Source organism: Mustela nigripes, chromosome 3, assembly GCF_022355385.1.
Source record: "Mustela nigripes isolate SB6536 chromosome 3, MUSNIG.SB6536, whole genome shotgun sequence".
Lineage (NCBI taxonomy): Eukaryota > Metazoa > Chordata > Mammalia > Carnivora > Mustelidae > Mustela > Mustela nigripes.
Genome location: NC_081559.1, coordinates 2,614,257 through 2,632,810, shown reverse-complemented (window position 1 = coordinate 2,632,810; position 18,554 = coordinate 2,614,257). Strand labels below are relative to the sequence as shown.

The following is an 18,554-nucleotide window of genomic DNA, read 5'->3' as shown; positions in this document are numbered from 1 at the left end:
TCATCAGCTGGGAGTCTGACCATTCCTCTCCCTCAGCCCCCTACCCAACCCTGCCTGTGCTCTTTCTTCATATCTCTCTCTCAAATAAATAAATCTATTTAAAAAAAAAAAGCCTGCATTATCTATTTTTTGAGATGAGTGGGAGACTATAACAATAGTAAAGCATTCCATATCAGAAAATATCGTAGTTGGAGAGTGGGGATGTCCTAGCAAAGCACAGCGGTTTCAGAAATGGGTGGCCTCCTCACACATTTTGTGAGCAATGATGACACAAAGCTGGAGCAATCTTTCTTGGCCATTCTTGGACTCAGCAGAGCCAACTACGTAAATCAGGAAGAAGCCGTAAACATTAGCTCCTCTGCTGGAACTCATCTAAATTCAGGTGGATCTACACTGGATTTGATGGTTCTACCTCCCTGTTCTAAGCATGCACTAACTTACATATGGCTACAGAACACATGGGTACCATGCAGGAAATATCAGTCACCCCAAAAATGGCTTCTCTAGCTCATAATACTAGTAGAATCTATTATATTCTCTCTAGGGGTAATGTCCCTCAAATCTTTACCAGGGGCATTGCCTCAAGCTGCCATTTCCATAATAACTGTTCCTCAAAAAAGCTGCACCTAACATAAAGTTGTGAGCATCTATATAATCTTAAGTGATTTTTCTACTTCTTCCAAAAATATATTCCATGGTTCAAAGGTTGCATAATTTTGAAACTTTTCCTGATAACTGACCTTAATCTTCCCTGCTCCATCCCAATTCTATTCTATCCAGTAATGATTTTTTCTAACAAAGTTTAAAACAAAGAGTACAAAAAATTTCTTTCCTGAGTCTAATTTAACTACTTTATGATTGTCCCTTTAAAAATAATTCTAAATTTAATCAACCCCTTCTCAAAAATGCTAAGGTCAACTAAATTCTACTTCTATTCTCCAAAGAGATAACCACCTAGCCTGAAGTTGGAGTCATTGAGCAAAAGTAGCCCTGAACTCTGAGTTCTAGTACTAACTATGCCAGTGGCTTGGTTAGATGGCCTTGAATAAATGATTACTCTACCATCATCAAGAGGAAGGCAATGATAAGATGAAGATGATGCTACTTTACAAAGTTACATGGGTATTTGTCTTGACTACTTACAAAGCTTTTCATAGTTATTAACTTGTTCATTCTTTAAACGTATTAGTTAACAGTAAATACACTCTAGCCTAGATGAATAAACTGATATGCTAAAAATCAAAACAGGACCTCACTGGTCCCATTGTAATAGTTGCATTAAAGTAAAAAAAAAAAAAAAAAGAATACAATATTATTTTAGAATGTTAAATTCTTTTAAAATTAGAACGTGAAAGGCCGCGAAGGATAACACATAAGCATGTTTCACAGATTCATGAAATACAATGTGTTCCTCAGAGGAAGGAATTGTATTTCAAGAGTTCATTTCATCATATGACCCTGTGTCCTGGGCAGGAAACCTTTTTTTGGACTAGGCACAAGCTTAGAATGTGTTTGCTCTGCAGGAGCTAACAAATTTGAACCCTTAGTAACTCTACCATCGGATGCATCTCTAACATTACAAACTATTACTTGTGCTTCTTACTAGAGATGTTAATGAACTGTGGCACAATGAATCTAACAGTGTCAAAAGAAGAACTAAATAAATTTATTTTAAGAATTTTTAAAAGTTTATTTTAAAGTTCTCAGAGAACCTTATAGGTTATATTAGCTATGTTATTAAAAACTGACTTTTGAGTCCAATTATTGAGTTTCAAGGGAACTATAATACTAACAAAAAGTTAAATTACATAAAAGCATTTAAACTTTAAATAAGCATAATGTTTCTCAATATTTTAGATAAAACTAAAATTTAAAACTTAGGATATGTCCTCTTAATTCATGCAAAACCAAAACAAACAAACAAAAAACCTCTCTTGGCAAAAATTCATTTAAGATAATTTTGTTAAAATTGTGTTATTTTTTTTGCTGACTTTTGGATGAATACTTTGACACAGGAAACAGGAGTCTGAAAACTAAGGCAAATGGCCTTCATGATTCAGGAGAAATATCAGCTTTGCCTGGATCACTGAAATGCCTTTTCCTTTCTGGGTGTGAATATGCCCACCTGGCAGAGTTTACACTAATACAAGAGCTCTGACGTCAGAACTTCTGCCGGATAATTCACTCTGGGAGACTAACAACAGGGAAATCTTGGCTCTGACTTCTCTCCTTTTCGAGAGTTCCATTACCTGTGAGGAGGCTGCACTTAAAGGAGCATACCCCGCTGCTTCAAAAATTCCTTAGAAACCAGGATACCCCGCTGCTTCAAAAATTCCTGTGTCTATTCCAATGAAAGCTCTATCAACCATGGCTTTAAAGAACACAGGATGTATCCTACAGTATGGAACAGGAGGGAGGGAATTATCAAAATGATTCTGGGGCTTCCTCCTCTCTTTTAGATAAGAGGGCCCACAATTAAGAAGTCCCAACTTTCATATTCAAAACAGAATCATATAGCTTCCGATTCTGCCCCCCTTTAAGCCATGAGGTTTAATGAAATGTAAAACAAAAATGAACCTAGAAATAGTGCAGACGATCATAAGGGAAGGGAGAGAAAACTGAACGTAGAAATCAGAGAGGGAGACAAACCAAGAGAGACTCCGGATTCTTGGAAACAAACTGAGGACTGCGGAGAGGGAGGTCGGTCGGGGGATGGGGTAACTGGGGGACGGGCATTAAGGACACATGAAATGAGGAGCCCTGGGCGTTACGGGCCACTGAAGAATCACTGAACACTCTATCTGAAACTAATGTTGGCGGTTAATTGAAATTTAAAAAAAAAGAACCACATATCATGTTATCCCATCAAAAAAATACACACAAAGAACTTCATGGAGCAGAATACTACCCAGCACAAGTAACCACTTAAAAAAAAGTACTCTCTGCCCGAAGATTTTCAAAATAAATTAGAGCCTTTAAAACAAATACGTGATGTCTATACGTGAAATTTCAGTTCTGAGTGAAGAATATTCATTAAATTTAAAAAGTGATCTTTCCTCCCCAAAAAGCACTTATTAATAACTATAATTCCTCAATAAAATTTTTTAAATCTAATTGACCTTAACAAGCATATATTAGTTTCTGTATTTCTGAAACACTATTCAGAATCCTCCCACATAAGTTCCAACTTGACTACTCCTTGATATCATCTACTGAGCTTACGGCTGCAGGCCTGAGTATATTATATTCACTATTTTAGTACGAGGTATTTTTATTTATTTTTTATTTTTTTTATTTTTTTTTTATTTGACAGACAGAGATCACAAGTAGGCAGAGAGGCAGGAGGAAGCAGGCTCCCCGCTGAACAGAGAGCCCGACGCGGGGCTCGATCCCAGGACCCTGAGATCACGACCCGAGCCGAAGGCAGAGGCTTTAACCCACTGAGCCACCCAGGCGCCCCAGTACGAGGTATTTTTAAACTAATATCTCTCCAATCATACTAGTGAGAAGGCAGCATGAGCTACTGTGGTAAACTCAGTACTAGGAGACATGATATTGGAACTGAATTCTTGGCTTTGCCATGGACACATTATATGTCCCTAAATAGGTCACAATTTTCATATTCCATTTACTGCCCTGGGCACAGTTCTTCTAAAGTAAACTACTTAGCACAGCACCCTGCATACAACAGATAGTTAAATAGTAGCTGACTGTTTATTAGACTATGTTTCAAAGTTGGAGTAAGAAAACCTGGCATTTGGCTTCATCAGTCATATGAGACAGAACCACAGGAGATCTAAATTTTTTGGTGGCTCACCCGTACCACAGATCGAGAGGGACACTGGGGAGCAGGAAGCTCACTGTGAGTGCTCCCGAGATGATCACTTGTGATGGCAGAGCAGAAAGAGACATAGGGCTCTGCAGTCACAAACAAGGATGTGGCTGACCCTGGAGGGTCACTTTGGCCCAGAGATAGCATGGCAGAGTTGCTCTGAATTGGAATAGAACATCTATAATCCCTCTTTAGTCAGTCATTGGATGCAGGTTGCCCTGTTCAGCTGAGGTAAGGGCAGTCTTCAGAGAGAGACTCTGTTTTGAGCTTCAGTGCCAATACCAGGGAGCTAGGGGAATGGACTCCGTCCTAATGATGGGGATCTGGCAGTGAACCGGGGTCCTACCAGGATCCCTTCTGAATCTAGATTTTTGATGATGCTTTAGCTTTCAGAAACAAGCAAACCCAAATCATCATTATGAAATCTGTGACGAAAAGATACATATTGTTAAGATTTCATTTACATCAAGTTCAAGAACAGGCAGAACTAATCTATACTGATAGAGGTCAGAATAGCTGTTACCTAGTGGGAGGGAGCAGGAGAACACCTTCAGGGGTGCTGATTATGGTGTATATCTTGACCTTGAGTCCACATACGTAAAATATGCACACATGTATCTATCTATGTGTGGTTTTCCCAAAGATTTACAAGAAAAGAGATTACATAAAATGCTGGTAATGTTTTGTAAGATAAACATTTGACTTTACAATGTGTAAACTGAATATAATTTTTAAGAAGTTTACAGTCTTATAGTATCCTGGTAGTCTGACAATTCCTTTATTCCTCCAGTAATTCTGATAAATTATTTTAAGTATTTATACTCAAGGCATTCAAATGCCTCAAAAATAAAACAAAAGACAAAATGATAAACTTGGATATCAACTGGGCTTAAGTAGTCAAATAAAGAAACAAAATAGAGTACCACTAGACAGAGACTTGCAAAACTGCCATTTAAAATCAGAACTACAGTAAAGATTTGGATAAATCACATGGCTCATTGCCATGTATTTTAAAAAGACTAAGTATAGTGCTGCCACCTAGTAGACAAAGCTGATAATAACCAATTTCAGTTCTGAAAGGTTACATACATCTTATAGAAAATACAGAAATGACTTGTTGTTTGTTTATTCATTTGTGGGTTTTCCCTTAGAGTCCACCTCTGAATAAAAGGAGTACCGGTTTCCAATGATATGGACTGAATAAGTCATGGGACCCAAGAGGCACAGCATAGAGGAATGTAATCAACAATGTAATAGTGATATATCAAGACACGTTGGCTACAGTTGTAGTGAAGACGGCATAATGTATAAACTTGTCAAATCACTAAGTTGTGTAACTGAAACTAGAGTGTCAACTACACTAAAATTCACAAATTAATTTCTGAAAACCCAGAAATGCTAAATTTTACATTATTTAACAATACTTTGCCAAAATATACCTTAAAGACTACCAAGTTCAGAGGTGCCTGGGTGGCTCAGATGGTTAAGCGTCTGCCTCTAGCTCAGGTAAGGATCCCATGGTCCTGGGATCAAGTCCCACATCAGGCTCCCCGCTGAGCAGGGAGCCTCCTTCTCCCTCTCCCTCTGCCTGCTGCTCTGCCTACTTGTGCGCGCGCTCTCTCTCTCTGTTAGGTAAATAAAATCTTAAAAAAACCCAAAAAACTAACAAGTTTGGACAGCAGCTAAAAAAAAAAAAAATCAAATAATTGTGTTCTCAAATAAGAAAAGAAATACATGATTTCTGGGACACCAGTGTGGCTCAGTTGGTTAAGCTTTTGGGCCTGTAGCTCAAGTCATGATCCCAGAGTTCTGGGATCGAGTCCCATGTGAGCCTCTCTGCTCAGCAAGAAGACTGTTTCTGCCTGCCACTCTGCCTGCTTATACTTCCTCCCTCTCTTTCCCTCTCTGTCAGTAAATAAATAAAATCTTAAAAAAAATAAATTATATTATTTCTAAAATAGCTACCAGGAGTTCAAGCAATAGTATGTGCTAGTACTGGGAGTTTCAGAGGTTCCCTGGTATAAATCTGAACCCACTTAAAAAACACACTTTTCTGCAAGATGCCAGGGCTGTAGGTTCCCAGATATGGTCTCTAGGGAGAAAGATGGGCAATGCCCAGTGAGCTGTACCCTCTACTTGCTCTTCCCTAAAATCTATTTGGAGACTCGGTGAACTCTAAATAAAGCAAGTGCTGGGACGGATACGGAAGCACAGAAAGCAAGGGGTATGCAAGATTTTGAATAGAGGTTTTAAGCAGAATGCACTTAAGGACAAGGCTTTTCCTACTTTAGCAATAACATCTGGATTCTTCTTTTTATTTATTTATTTGAGAGAGAGAAAAAAGGTGTGTATGCGAGTGGGGGGCAGGGGTGAGGGGAGGGAAGAGAAAATCTGAAGCAGACTCCCAGCTCAGCACCAAACCCAGCAAACAATAGGATCCATATCACAACAGCGAGAGTACAATCTGAGCCAAAATTACGAGTCAGACGCTTAAGCAACTGAGCCACCCACGGGCCCCTAGCCGTCTGTATTCTAACACACAAGGGCCCCTAGTCTACCTCTGTAGTAGAATATCAAACTCTCCCACTTTTAAGACCAGCTCCTTCCCCAACCACAATTTTTCTTTGTTACTTCGGCATCACCTCACAGAGCTCCAAAAGACAAAAGTGAATACTGAGCAGGGGCTCTTTTCACAAAAAAATGGAGAAGACCTATACCATGCCAGCACTTTAAGAGCAGTATAAGTACCGCGCGCTAACCGATTGCGCCACTGGAGCTCCCAGCACTTTAAGAGCAGAATGAAAGAGGGAAGACCACAGTAAGCATGGAGATATACATATATGACTGCTGTGAGAATGGATGAAAAGTAACAGTATCTCGTGTACATGCCACTTTTCTGAAACGTAAAGTTCTATCATTTGATTGTACCTGAGCATTCTCACCCAAGTAGAGATGGCCAGCAGAGCACAAATGCAGGGATACACAGCCAGTGGACACACACAGGACACAGAGACTATCACACTATAAAATACAGCCCAATACACAGAATAATATAGTACAGCACAAAGAAACTAGTACACAGCAGTGTGATCAAACACTACTAAATCAAGGTTCTAGACAGGCTTTGACACAAACTAGTTATGAAATCCAATGCAGAGGCAGTGAAATGTAATTGGTACTATGCAAAAAAGTTGGTCAGGCTCTGAACTGAGGGGTTTATAAACACTGAAAGCACCATAACCAGGGTCAGGAGAGCAAAGTTCTCAAACCCAATCCGCCTCTGACCAGCTAGGGTTTAGAGTAAGTCAAGTTAAGGGGCACCTGGGAGCTCAGTTGGTTAAGCAGCTGCCTTCAGCTCAGGTCATGATGCTAGTGTCCTGGGCTCGAGCCCCACATCAGCCTTCCTGCACCATGTGGAGCAGCTTGCTTCTCCCTCTCCCTCTGCCTGCTGCTCCCCCTGCTTGTATTCTCTCTCTCTCTCTCTCTCTGTCAAATAAATAAATAAAATCTTTTAAGATTTTTTTTTAATTTGACAGAGAGATCACAAATAGGCAGAGGGCGGGTGTGGGGCGAGGGCGGGTGTGGGGGGGCGGGAAGCAGGCTCCCTGCTGAGCAGACAGCCCGATGCAGGCCTCAATCCCAAGACCCTGAGATCATGACCCAAGCTGAAGGCAGGGGCTTAACCCACTGAGCCACCCAGGAGCCCCAAATCTTTAAAGAAAAAAAAAAAGTGGAACATAATGAATAGCATGGAGGACATTAGAAGGAAGGGAAAAATGAAGCAGGGGAAACTGGAAGGGGAGACGAACCATGAGACTATGGACTCCGAGAAAGAAACTGACAGTTTTAGAGGGGAGCGGTGTAGGAAAATGGGTGAGCCCAGTGACGGGTACTAAGGAGGGCATGTATCGCGTGGATCATTGGGTGTTAGAAGCAAACACTGAATCGTGGAACACTACATCAAAAACTAATGATGTACTGTATGTTACTAACAGAACACAATTAAAAAAATGGAAAAAAAGGGATTAAATTATACATTTTATGTTATGTATATTCTACCACAATAAAAAAAGTCCATACTTTTTGCCAAAACCTCCATTCATTTTCTCTTAATGCTATCACTCTGTGATTATGAAATCACTAGAGAGGTCAATATATATTACCTTACCTCAGCTACACAACAAATTGATCCCAAGGCTTCTCCACGAAAACCATAAGTTGTCAAATTTTCAAGATCTTCATGACTATTTATTTTTGAAGTATAGTATTTCACTGCCATGACAGGTGCATCAATGGCCTTGATACCCTCACCATTGTCTCGTACCTCAATTTTATCAAATCCATAGTTCTCCTACAAAAAGAGACTATTTTTAGTATATAAAGGCAGTCAACTGTTACCCACAAGAAACACAAGAGAAACAATCGTGTCATTTATTTTTTTATGGAAACTTAATATTAAGAAAGTAAGAGTTCAAATTCTTAACTCTATTAATTCCTAACTATGATACAATGGGCAAGTCCCTTGTTTTCCCTGGTCTCAGATTCAACGGTAAAAAAAGAAGGTCAGTCTAATCTTTAAGGCTCCCTTGAATTGTTTCAGCATCATGGATACTTGTGTTTAAATTCACATTTAAACTTCACTAAGAAAATTCTACTAAATTATATATACTTTTGCACATATACTCTCTCAAAAAAAAAAAAAAAAAAAAAAAAAAAAAACCAAAACAGAATACAATCACCGTCAGCAGCTGGTTCTACCCACTAAAGAGTCTAGCAATTAACATTATTCATCCTGACTTTAATACTTTCTCCCTTTAATAACATTTACCACATAATGACTTTCTGAAGTTCTTTTTGCAAACAGAGAACAGAAAGATGCTAATACACTAATTTGGCAATCTCTGTGAGGTCTTCATTTGAAAAATGAGGGCAAAAAACCCCCAAACTCAACTCATAGTCTAGTGTTCCTAATCTAATACTAGTATGAATACACACAAAAAACAAAATCTAAATTCCTATAGAGATCTTCTTATAATTACAAAGACCTTATTTAAAAATAATAACCAACAAAAACCTAAATTTATATAATTCTGTGTGTCAGTACTTTTTAGGTCAATTAGATATGCAAGGTAATGAAGTCTGATTGAAATCTTACCTAAGATTTAGTTCCTCATCTCTCTCTCTCAATCAAAAAATTAACATCCTGGAAACATTCTGGCAGCTTCGTTTTTTTTTTTTTTAAGATTTTATTTATTTATTTATTTATTTATTTGGCAGACAGAGATCACAAGTAGGCAGAGAGGCAGGCAGAGAGAGAGGAGGAAGCAGGCTCCCTGCTGAGCAGAGTGTCTGATGTAGGGCTCCATCCCAGGACCCTGAGATCATGACCTGAGCAGAAGGCAGAGGCTTTAAGCCACTGAGCCACCCAGGTGCCCCTGGCAGCTTCATTTTATAGAAAAATCATTAGCTACAGAAACACAAATCTTGCAATACAAATAAGAAGTCCAAGCATCTGAGTAAAATAACACAAAGATTTGTTTAAATTTTTAAATTATATCAACTGTAATTAATTATGAAAATATTTCTAGTCAGGACAATTATTATTATACGTAATCATAATAAAACAGGTCTTAACTGTATAAAGCAAAATAATATAGTTTAAAACTCTACAAAACAGGAACTGATAAATATCAAGACATTAAAATATAAAGTCAGGTATAAATGTGTACTTTTCTAAGAGGAGTTCCATTGGCTTCCTAACAATAGTTTTACAAACATGTTTTTCTTTCAGAGAGCTTTAAGAGTAAATGTCTGGGGCGCCTGGGTGGCTCAGTGGGTTAAGCCGCTGCCTTCGGCTCAGGTCATGATCTCGGGGTCAAGGGATCGAGTCCGGCATCGGGCTCTCTGCTCAGCAGGGAGCCTGCTTCCCTATCTCTCTCTGCCTGCCTCTCTGTCTACTTGTGATCTCTCTGTGTCAAATAAATAAATAAAAAACCTTAAAAAAAAAAAAAGAGTTAATGTCTGTTTGCCTAAGTAAGATTCATAAGTGAAATCTACCAAATATAAGTATCTAATCCGACTTATTATCAACTGTATTCTAATCAGATTTTACTAGAGGAAATACCTTAAAAAAACAAAAAGCTGCCTTTCTTTGGGTTTAATGAATTTCCATGTTTATAGAGTTTACAAAACAGTTGACCATGGAATGTCGGGATTAGGGGTACGGACTCCCACATCATCAAAAATCCACATATAACTTTTGACTCCTCAAAAACTAAACAGCCTACTATTTTTTAAAAATTGTTAATTCCAGTGTAGTTAACATAGTGTTATTAGTTTCAGGTGTGTAATATAGTGATTCAACAGTTGCATATATTACTCAATGCTCAACAAGGTAGTGTACTCTCAATCCCACTCACCCATTTCACCATCCCCACAGTCACCTCCCCTCTAGTAATAATCTGTTTTCTGTAGTAAAGAGTCTGTTTCTTGGTTTGTCTTTTTTCCTTTGCTCATTTGTCTCCAAAATTCCACATATGAATAAAATCATACAGTATTTATCTTTCCTTGATTTATTTCACTTATCATTATACTCTCTAGTTCCACCCATGTTGTTGCAAATGGCAAGATTTTACTTTTTATAGGTGAATAATATTCCACTGCATATATACACCACTTCTTGATCCATTCATCTATAAATGCACACCTGGGCTGCTTCCATAATTTAGCTATTTTAAGTAATGATGCTATAAACATAGGAGTGCATGCAGCCCCTTGAATTAGTGTTTTTGTATTCTTTGGGTAAATACCCAGTACTATGATAATTACAGGATAGTTTTAACTTTTTTTGATGAACCTATATACTGTTTTCCATGGTGACTGTACAGTTTGCATTTCCACCAGCACTGTGAGAGGGTTCCTTTTTTTCCACATCCTTTCCAATACCTTTTGCTTCTTATTTTTTAGACTTTGGCCATTTTGACAGGTGTGAGGTGGTATGTCATTACAGTTTTGATTTTCCTTTTTCTGATGATGCGTGATGTAAACATCTTTTCAGGTCTTTGTTGGCCATCTTAATATCTTCTTTGGGAAAATGTCCATGCATGTCCTCTGCCCATTTTTTAACCAGATTATTTGGGTCTTGTGTTGAATTGTAACAACAGTTCTTTATATATTTTGGATACTGTTTACTGGAAATGTCATTTGAAAAGATCTTCTCCTATATGGTACATTATCTTCTATTGTTTCCTTTGCTTTTTTTGGTGATGTAGTCCTAATAGTAGTCCCAATTATGGTGATTTAATCTCAACAGTTTATTCTTGCTATATTTCCCTTGTCTCAGGAGACATTATCTAGAAAAAATGTTAATATTGTTATGGCCGAAATCAAATTACTGCCTGTGTGAGCTTCTAGGATTTTATGGTTTCAGGTTCACATTTAGGTCCTTAATCTGTATAGTTTATTTTTGTGTATGGTGTAAGAAAGTGGTCTAGTTTCATCCTTCTCTAGTTTTCCCAACACCCATTGTTGAAGAGACTGTCTTCTTTCCATTGCATGTTCCTGACTCCATTGTGGAAGATTAACTGACCATGTAATTGTGGATTTACTGCTGAGTTTTCTATTCTGTTCCACTGATTCATGTGTCTATTTTTGTGCCAGTATCATACTGTTTTAATTTTTATTTATTTTTTATTTTTAACATGTATTATTTGTTTCAGGGTTACAGGTCTGTGATTCATTAGTCTCACACAATACACAGGGCTCAGCACAACACATACCCTTCTCAATACTGCTTTGATTACTTCAGCTTTGTAAGTCTGGAATTGTGATACTTTTGGTTTTTTCTTTTTCAAGATTGCTTTGTCTATTTGTGTAGTGGTTCCATACAAATGTTAGGACTCTTTGTTCTAGTTCTGTTAGAAATGCTATTGGTATTTTGATAGGGACTGTATTGTGTAAATTGCTTTGGGTACAATTTTAACAATATTTGTTCTCCCAACCAATAAGCATGGAAGGTCTTTCCATTTCTTTGTATTGTCTTCAATTTCTTTCATCAGTGTTATAAGTTTTCAGAGTAGAGGTCTTTCACCTCCTTGGTTAAATTTATTCCCAAGTACTTTATTAATTTTGGTGAAGTTGTAAAAGGGATTGTTTTCTTAGTTTCTTTCTATTGCTTCATTATTAGTATATGGAAATGCAACAGATTTCTGGATGTTGTTTATTGTGCAACTTTACTAAATTTGCTTATCAGTCCTAGTAATTTTTTTTTTTTTGTGAAGTCTTTAGAGTTTTCTACATACATTATCTGCAAAAAGTGAAAGTTTTACTTCCTTACCAATTTGGATGCCTTTTACTCCTTTTTGTTGTTCGGCTGCTATGGCTTGGACTTCCTGGAAGTAGGCTGAATGAAAGTAGTGGGAGTAGACATCCTTGTCTTGTTCCTTACAGTAAGGGAAAAGCTGTTTTTCACCACTGAGTATGATGGCAGCTGTGGGTTTTTCAAATATGGCCTTTATTATGTTGCAGTATGCTCCCTCTAAAATTACGTTGTTGAGAGTTCTTATCATGAATGGATGTTGTTCTTTGTCCAGTACTTTTTATCCATCTATTAAAATAAATCATAAGATTTTTATCCTCTTGATGTATCACATTTATTGATTTCCAAGTACTGAAAAATCCTTGCAACCCAGGAATAAACCCCACTTGATCATGGTGAATGATTTTTTAAAATGTATCATTAGATTTGGTTTACTAAGATTTTCTTGAGGATTTTTGTATCTGTGTTCATCAGAGATGGTGGTCTGTGGTTATCTTTAATTGTGGTGTCTTTATCTGGTTTTAGTATCAGGGTAATGCTGACCTCATTGAATGAATTTGGAAGTTTTCCTTCCTCTTCTGTTTTCTCAAATAATTTGAGAAGAATAGGTCTTAACTCTTCTTTAAATGTTTGGTAGAATTCCCCTGTGAAGCCAGCTCATTTTTAATTTTTGTTTGTTGGGAATTTTTTGATTACTGATTAAATTTCATTGCTGATAATTAGTCTATTCAAATTTTCTCTATTTTCCTGTTTCACTTTCTGTTAGTTCATATGTTTCTAAGAATTTATCCATTTCTTCTAGGTTGTCCAATTTGTTGGCATATAATTTTTCATAATATTCTGACAATCCTTTGTTTTTCTATGATATTGGTTATTTCTCCTTTCATTTATGACTTTGACTTTTTTTTTTTTGATGAATCTGACTAATGGTTTAACAATTTTGTTGATCTTTTCTAAAAACCACCTCCTACTTTCATTGATTGTTCTATTACATTTTTTTTAGTTTCTGTATCATTTATTTCTGCTCTAGTCTTTATTATTTCCTTCCTTCTGCTGGTTTTGGATTTGTTCTTTTTCTAGATCCTTTATTGTAAGGTTAGGTTATTTGAGATTTTTCTTACTTCTTGAGGAAGCCCTTATTGCTATAAACTTCCCTCACAGACTCACTTTTGCTTCATCCCAAAGATTTTGAAGCATTACATTCTCATTTTCTTTTGTCTCTCTCTATGTATTTTTTATTTCTTCTTCAGTTCTTGGCTGACCCATTCATTGTTTGGTAGCATATTATTTAACCTCCATGTAGCTGTGCTCTTTCCAGATTGTTTCTTGTGCTTGTTATCTAGTTTCATTGCATTATGGTCAGAAAAGATGCATAGTATATGACTAATCTTTTTGAATTTGTTGAGACTTATTCTGTGGCCTAATATGTGATCTATTCTGGAGAATGTTCCATGTGTACTTGAAAAGAATGTGTATTCTGTTTTAGGATGGAATGTTCTGCATATATCTATTAAATCCATCTGGTCCAAAGTGTCATTCAAAGCCACTCTTTCCTTGTAGATTACCTGTCCATTGATATAAAGTGGGGTGTTTTAAGTTCCCTACGATTATTTGTTCCTTTCTGCTTGCTATTAAGTTGTTTTATGCATTTGGGTATTCCCATATTGGGTGCATAAATATTTAAATTGTTATGTGTTCTTGTTGGATTCTTCCCTTAGGAGTCTAGTGTCCTTAGCCTCTTGTTACTATCTTTGTTTTAAAGTCTGTTTTGTCTGGGATGTCTGAGTGGCTCAGTTGGTTAAGCATTTGCCTTTGGCTCAGGCCGTGATCTCAACGTCCCGGGATCCAGCCCCACACAGGGTACAGGGAGCCTGCTTCTCCATCTCCCTCTGCCTGCTGTTCCCCCTTTCTCTCTAATAAAAAGAAATAAAATCTTTTAAAAAAAATAAAGTCGATTTGTCCAATATAAGCATTACATCCCCAGCTTTCTCTTGACATACATTTGTATGAAAAATGTTTCTCCACTCCCCATTTTCACTCAACAAGTGTTTTTAGGTTTGAAACGAGACCCACAGGCAGTATATGGACGCGTCTTGGTTTATTATCCATTCCATCACCTTATGTCTTTTGATTGGAACATTTAGTCCATTTACATTCAAAATAATTATTGATATATATTTGTTACCATTTTGGTACTTGATTTGTGGTTGGTTTTGTAGCTCTTCTCTGATCCTTTCTTTTTTTGCTCTCTTTCAAGATATGTTGGCTTTCTTTAATGATATACTGGGGTTCCTTTCTCTCTGTTTTTTGCATATCTACTTCTAGTTTTTGATTTGTAGTTACCATTTGGTCTGTACATAACATTTTCTGCCTACAGCAATCTATATCAAGTGGATGGTCATTAAGTTTGAACCCATTCTTTACTTCTCTCCGCTAATGTTACAGATACATCATATCATATTTAATATCCTTTCATGAAACCCTTGACTGATTTTTACAGAATACTTTTTTAAATTGCTTTAGTGCTTCCTACTTTTTTTGTTCCTACTTATGGTCTTTACTTTCCACTCAAAGAGTCCCCTTTAACATTTCTTGAAGTGGTGGTTTAATGGTCATGAATTAGTTTAACTTTTGTCTGAGAAACTCTTAATCTCTTCTATTCTGAATGACTGCCTTGATGGATCCAGTATCCTTGGCTACCAGTCTTTTCCTTTCAGCACTTTGAATATATCATGCCACTCCCTTCTGGCCTGCAAAGTTTCTGCTGAAAAATCCACTGATAGGCTTATGGGGGTTTCCTTTGTATGTAAAGGTCTTCTCTTCTCTTGCTGCTTTTAAGATTCTCTCTTTATGACTACTTTTTGCTATTTTGCTATTTTATTATGTGGCGTGGTGTGTGCTTCTTTGGGTTGACTTTGTTGGGGGCCTTCTGTGCCTTCTGAATCTGGATCTCTATTTCCTTCCTCAGATTAGGGACATTTCTTTTTTTTTTTTTTTTTTTTTAAAGATTTTTTTTATTTATTTGACAGACAGAGATCACAAGTAGGCAAAGAGGCAGTCAGAGAGAGAGGAGGAAGCAGGCTCCCTGCTGAGCAGAGAGCCGAATGTGGGGCTCAACCCCAGGACCCTGGGATCATGACCCAAGCCGAAGGCAGAGGCTTCAACCCACAGAGCCACCCACGCAGCCCATCAGCTATTATTTCTTCAAATAAAATTTCTCCACCCTTCTCTCTTCTTCTTCTTCTGGGATCCCTATAATTCCAATGTTACTATGTTTGATGGAGTAGCTGAGTTCACTAAATCTTTTCTCATTCTGTATAGTTTTTTTTTTTCCTCTCACCTGTTCAGTTTGATTACTTTCCATTACTTTGTGTTCCAGTTTGCTAATCTGCTCCTCTGTATCCTCTACCCTACTTTTCCATCTAGTGTATTTTTAATTTCATTTATTGGGTTCTTCATCCATGGTTCTTTTTTACCTCTTTGTTAAGGATGTCAATGATGTCCTCCATTATTTTCTCAAGTCCAGTGAGTACATTTATGATCATTACTTTAAGTTTTCTATCAGGCGTATCACTTCTATTTTCCTTAGGTTTCATACTATGCTTGGCCCTGTTCTCTTGTTTGGGACATATATCTTCTGTCTCCTCATTGTGTCTAATTCTCTGTTTCTGTGTGTTAGGCATGTCATCTCTATCTCCTGCTGTTGAAAGTAATGGCCTTGTGAAGAAGTCCTGTAGTGTCCTGTACGATAATGTCCCCTGTTCACCAGAATCTGACACTTCAGGGGGGTGCCCTGCTGCTGTGTCCTGGCCACTTTTTCCTTTGCTGCAGCACTCTGCAGAGACTCTCTTTTTCTAGTGTGAGCAGTGTTTGGTCCCCAGCTAAGGTCAGGTGTGCAGTTTTAACAAAATGAGTGCTGGTCTGCAGCAAAATGAGACCTGCTGCCACTGCTGGACTGGGTACTGTGAAGTGCATGGGTTGGGAGATGCAGTGTTAGGAAGGTCTGCACTGGTCTTCTAGGGGACTTGAAATGGGGGGACTGAGGCATATGTAACCAGGAAGGGTGGATCTGCTCAAGTGTAGTGTTGGGGGAGTGAGGTGAGCTTGGTGCAAACAAGTTAGGTAGTGTCAGTGTTATGATGGTTCTTAGAGGTGGCCATGTGTTTATTATGCTGGGGTAGGGGGCATGAGAGAAAAATGGTGTCTGCCCACTCCTTTGTTCCTAAAGAGTCCCTCAGTGACCCCTGACCTCTGGGACATGCTCAGGAATGAGTAAACCATTGTCCCACCCATTTTCAAATTGCTGCTTCTAAGCTGTAACTCCGAGGGCTGTTTGTTGTGCTCTCTTTTAAGTGCAGGGATTCAGCTTCCTCTTGCTCTCCAGGCTCTCCCAGAATGGAGCCTGCTGATTTTAAAAATTCCAGGCTTTAAGACCTGCTGGTTTTAAGAACTCATGAAATTGAGCTCCTCTGGCTTCCAAAGCCAAATACAGGGATTCATCTTTCCCGTGAAGGTTCCCTAGTGTGACATAGCTTCTCTGCCCTTCTCATGCCTGCTGCTTTCTCCCCTCTATGGAACACCATGGTCTGTTTTACTCCCCATTGCATCTCTACCCTTCTTACTCTCTTGGATGTGGCCTCTTCTCTACCTTTAGTTATGGAGGTCATTCCGTCAGACTTCAGGTTTTTTCTGGGTTATTTACACTGATGTGTTATCTAGTTGTATCTCTGGGATGTTGTATCTCTAGTTGTATCTCTTAGGATTCTCTTAGTCCACCATCTTCCAAGCCTCCTCTTTATAGCCTACCATTGACTAGAAGCCTTACTAATAACACCAAAAGTCAAATGACACATATTTTGTGTTATATGTATTATATATATTCTTACAATAAAGTAAATTTTAAAAAAGAAAATGTTATTAAGAAAATCCTAAGGAATAGAAAATATATTTACAGTACTATACTGATCAAAAAAAAATCCATGTCAAAAATTCATGCAGTTCAAACATGTGCTGTTCAAGGGCCGAATGTATATTATTCACAACAAATACAGGTTTGGTATGATACAGAATAGCAGTTCTCAGCATCAACACAAACTTGTTGCAAATGTAAATTCTTGGGCCCCACCTAAAATCTGAAATTCTAGAGCCCAGTAACTGTTTTAATAAACTCTGGAAAGTACTCTGATGTACCCAAATATTATTAGAACCACTAACACAGATCTTGAGTGAGTTTTAGAAACACAAAGATCTGAACTGAAATCTCAGATTCACTACTTACCAATTATAGGACTTTGGGCAAGTTCTCAGAACCTTCATTATTGTTTAAAAAAAAAAAGGTATAGTAGTACAGAAATTCCATGGTTTTTAGAAGGAGCAACTGCAACTACATATACATCCATATACAAGCATTCTATATATAAGCTATCTCTGTGTATATATATAGAAAAAGTAAGTCTCTTTACTACTAACATTTTTATCGCTATTATTTCTAATGTTGTAATACTAAATGTAAATATATGATAATTAGAAGGTCACCAAAAAATGTATTCTTCTATTTACTCAAACAATTTATTCACCATTTATTTACCACGCACTGGCCACGTATGTAGGACACAAAAGTGAAAAGAATATAGACCTCACTTCTACAAATTAGTTTGTAATAATGGAGGTAGATATGCCAACTAATTGTAACAAACCATAAAAAGTGTCATAAGTCCTATTAACTCAAACAATTTAATATATAGCATTTAAGATCTTTTAATATGAAAACTATGACACAATAAGGGCTTTAGTTTTGAAATCAGATTAGGTGGAAAAGATAAAATGCAGATGAGTGTAAAATAAATAAATATGAATAACCAACAATAATTAGTAGAAAATATGGACAAATTAGATTCACATTTTAGGTGATGGAGTCCTAAAGAATAAGTTTTCTTTCAGAATTTACTTTAGTGCTATTGCAGTATTGATTTAAATTAAAACTTATTTTTAAGAATTTCCTCTTAAACAAGACAAAAAAAAAATGCAACATCCTCAAAATAATTTATTAGTACAAAAAGAGAAAAGAAAGGTAATCGCTGTAAGGAGAAATCATCTGCCCAGCCCTTCTTTTCTTTAAAGTATTTGGTTTCTCAGGGACACTCACCAGTTTAACATCTATGCTTGTGGCACCTGCATCCAAGGAGTTTTCAATGAGCTCTTTTACCACACTGACCACTGAAGTGATTATTTGAGAACTTGAAAGGAGGCGCACTGTTGCTGCAGGCAACTGTTTCATTCTAGCTTTTAGGAGAGTAGCTAAAGATAAAATGCAAGTAAGTTGTAAACATACAAATTGTTAAACATTTCTAACTAACAGATCTGATAGCAATAACAATAATTAATCGCAGCTCACATTTACTGACT

General features: G+C 37.3%; 1 protein-coding gene across 11 annotated transcripts in view; it reads right to left on the bottom strand.

Annotated features, from left to right (window-relative positions):
* The window catches only part of PMS1 (PMS1 homolog 1, mismatch repair system component), an 85,272-nt gene that overhangs the window by 60,596 nt on the left and 6,122 nt on the right, over positions 1-18,554 (bottom strand). For 8 of the 11 annotated variants that reach the window (XM_059393032.1, XM_059393029.1, XM_059393030.1 and 5 more), the window contains 2 exons: positions 18,295-18,446; positions 8,001-8,183 (listed from right to left, as the gene is read on the bottom strand). In XM_059393032.1, the coding sequence (XP_059249015.1) occupies positions 8,001-8,183; positions 18,295-18,426 (315 nt within the window). In that variant the 5' untranslated portion in view covers positions 18,427-18,446. Of the gene's footprint in view, positions 1-8,000; positions 8,184-12,167; positions 12,376-18,294; positions 18,447-18,554 lie in introns of those variants that run through there. The other 3 variants (XM_059393036.1, XM_059393037.1, XM_059393035.1) reach the window with 3 other exon arrangements.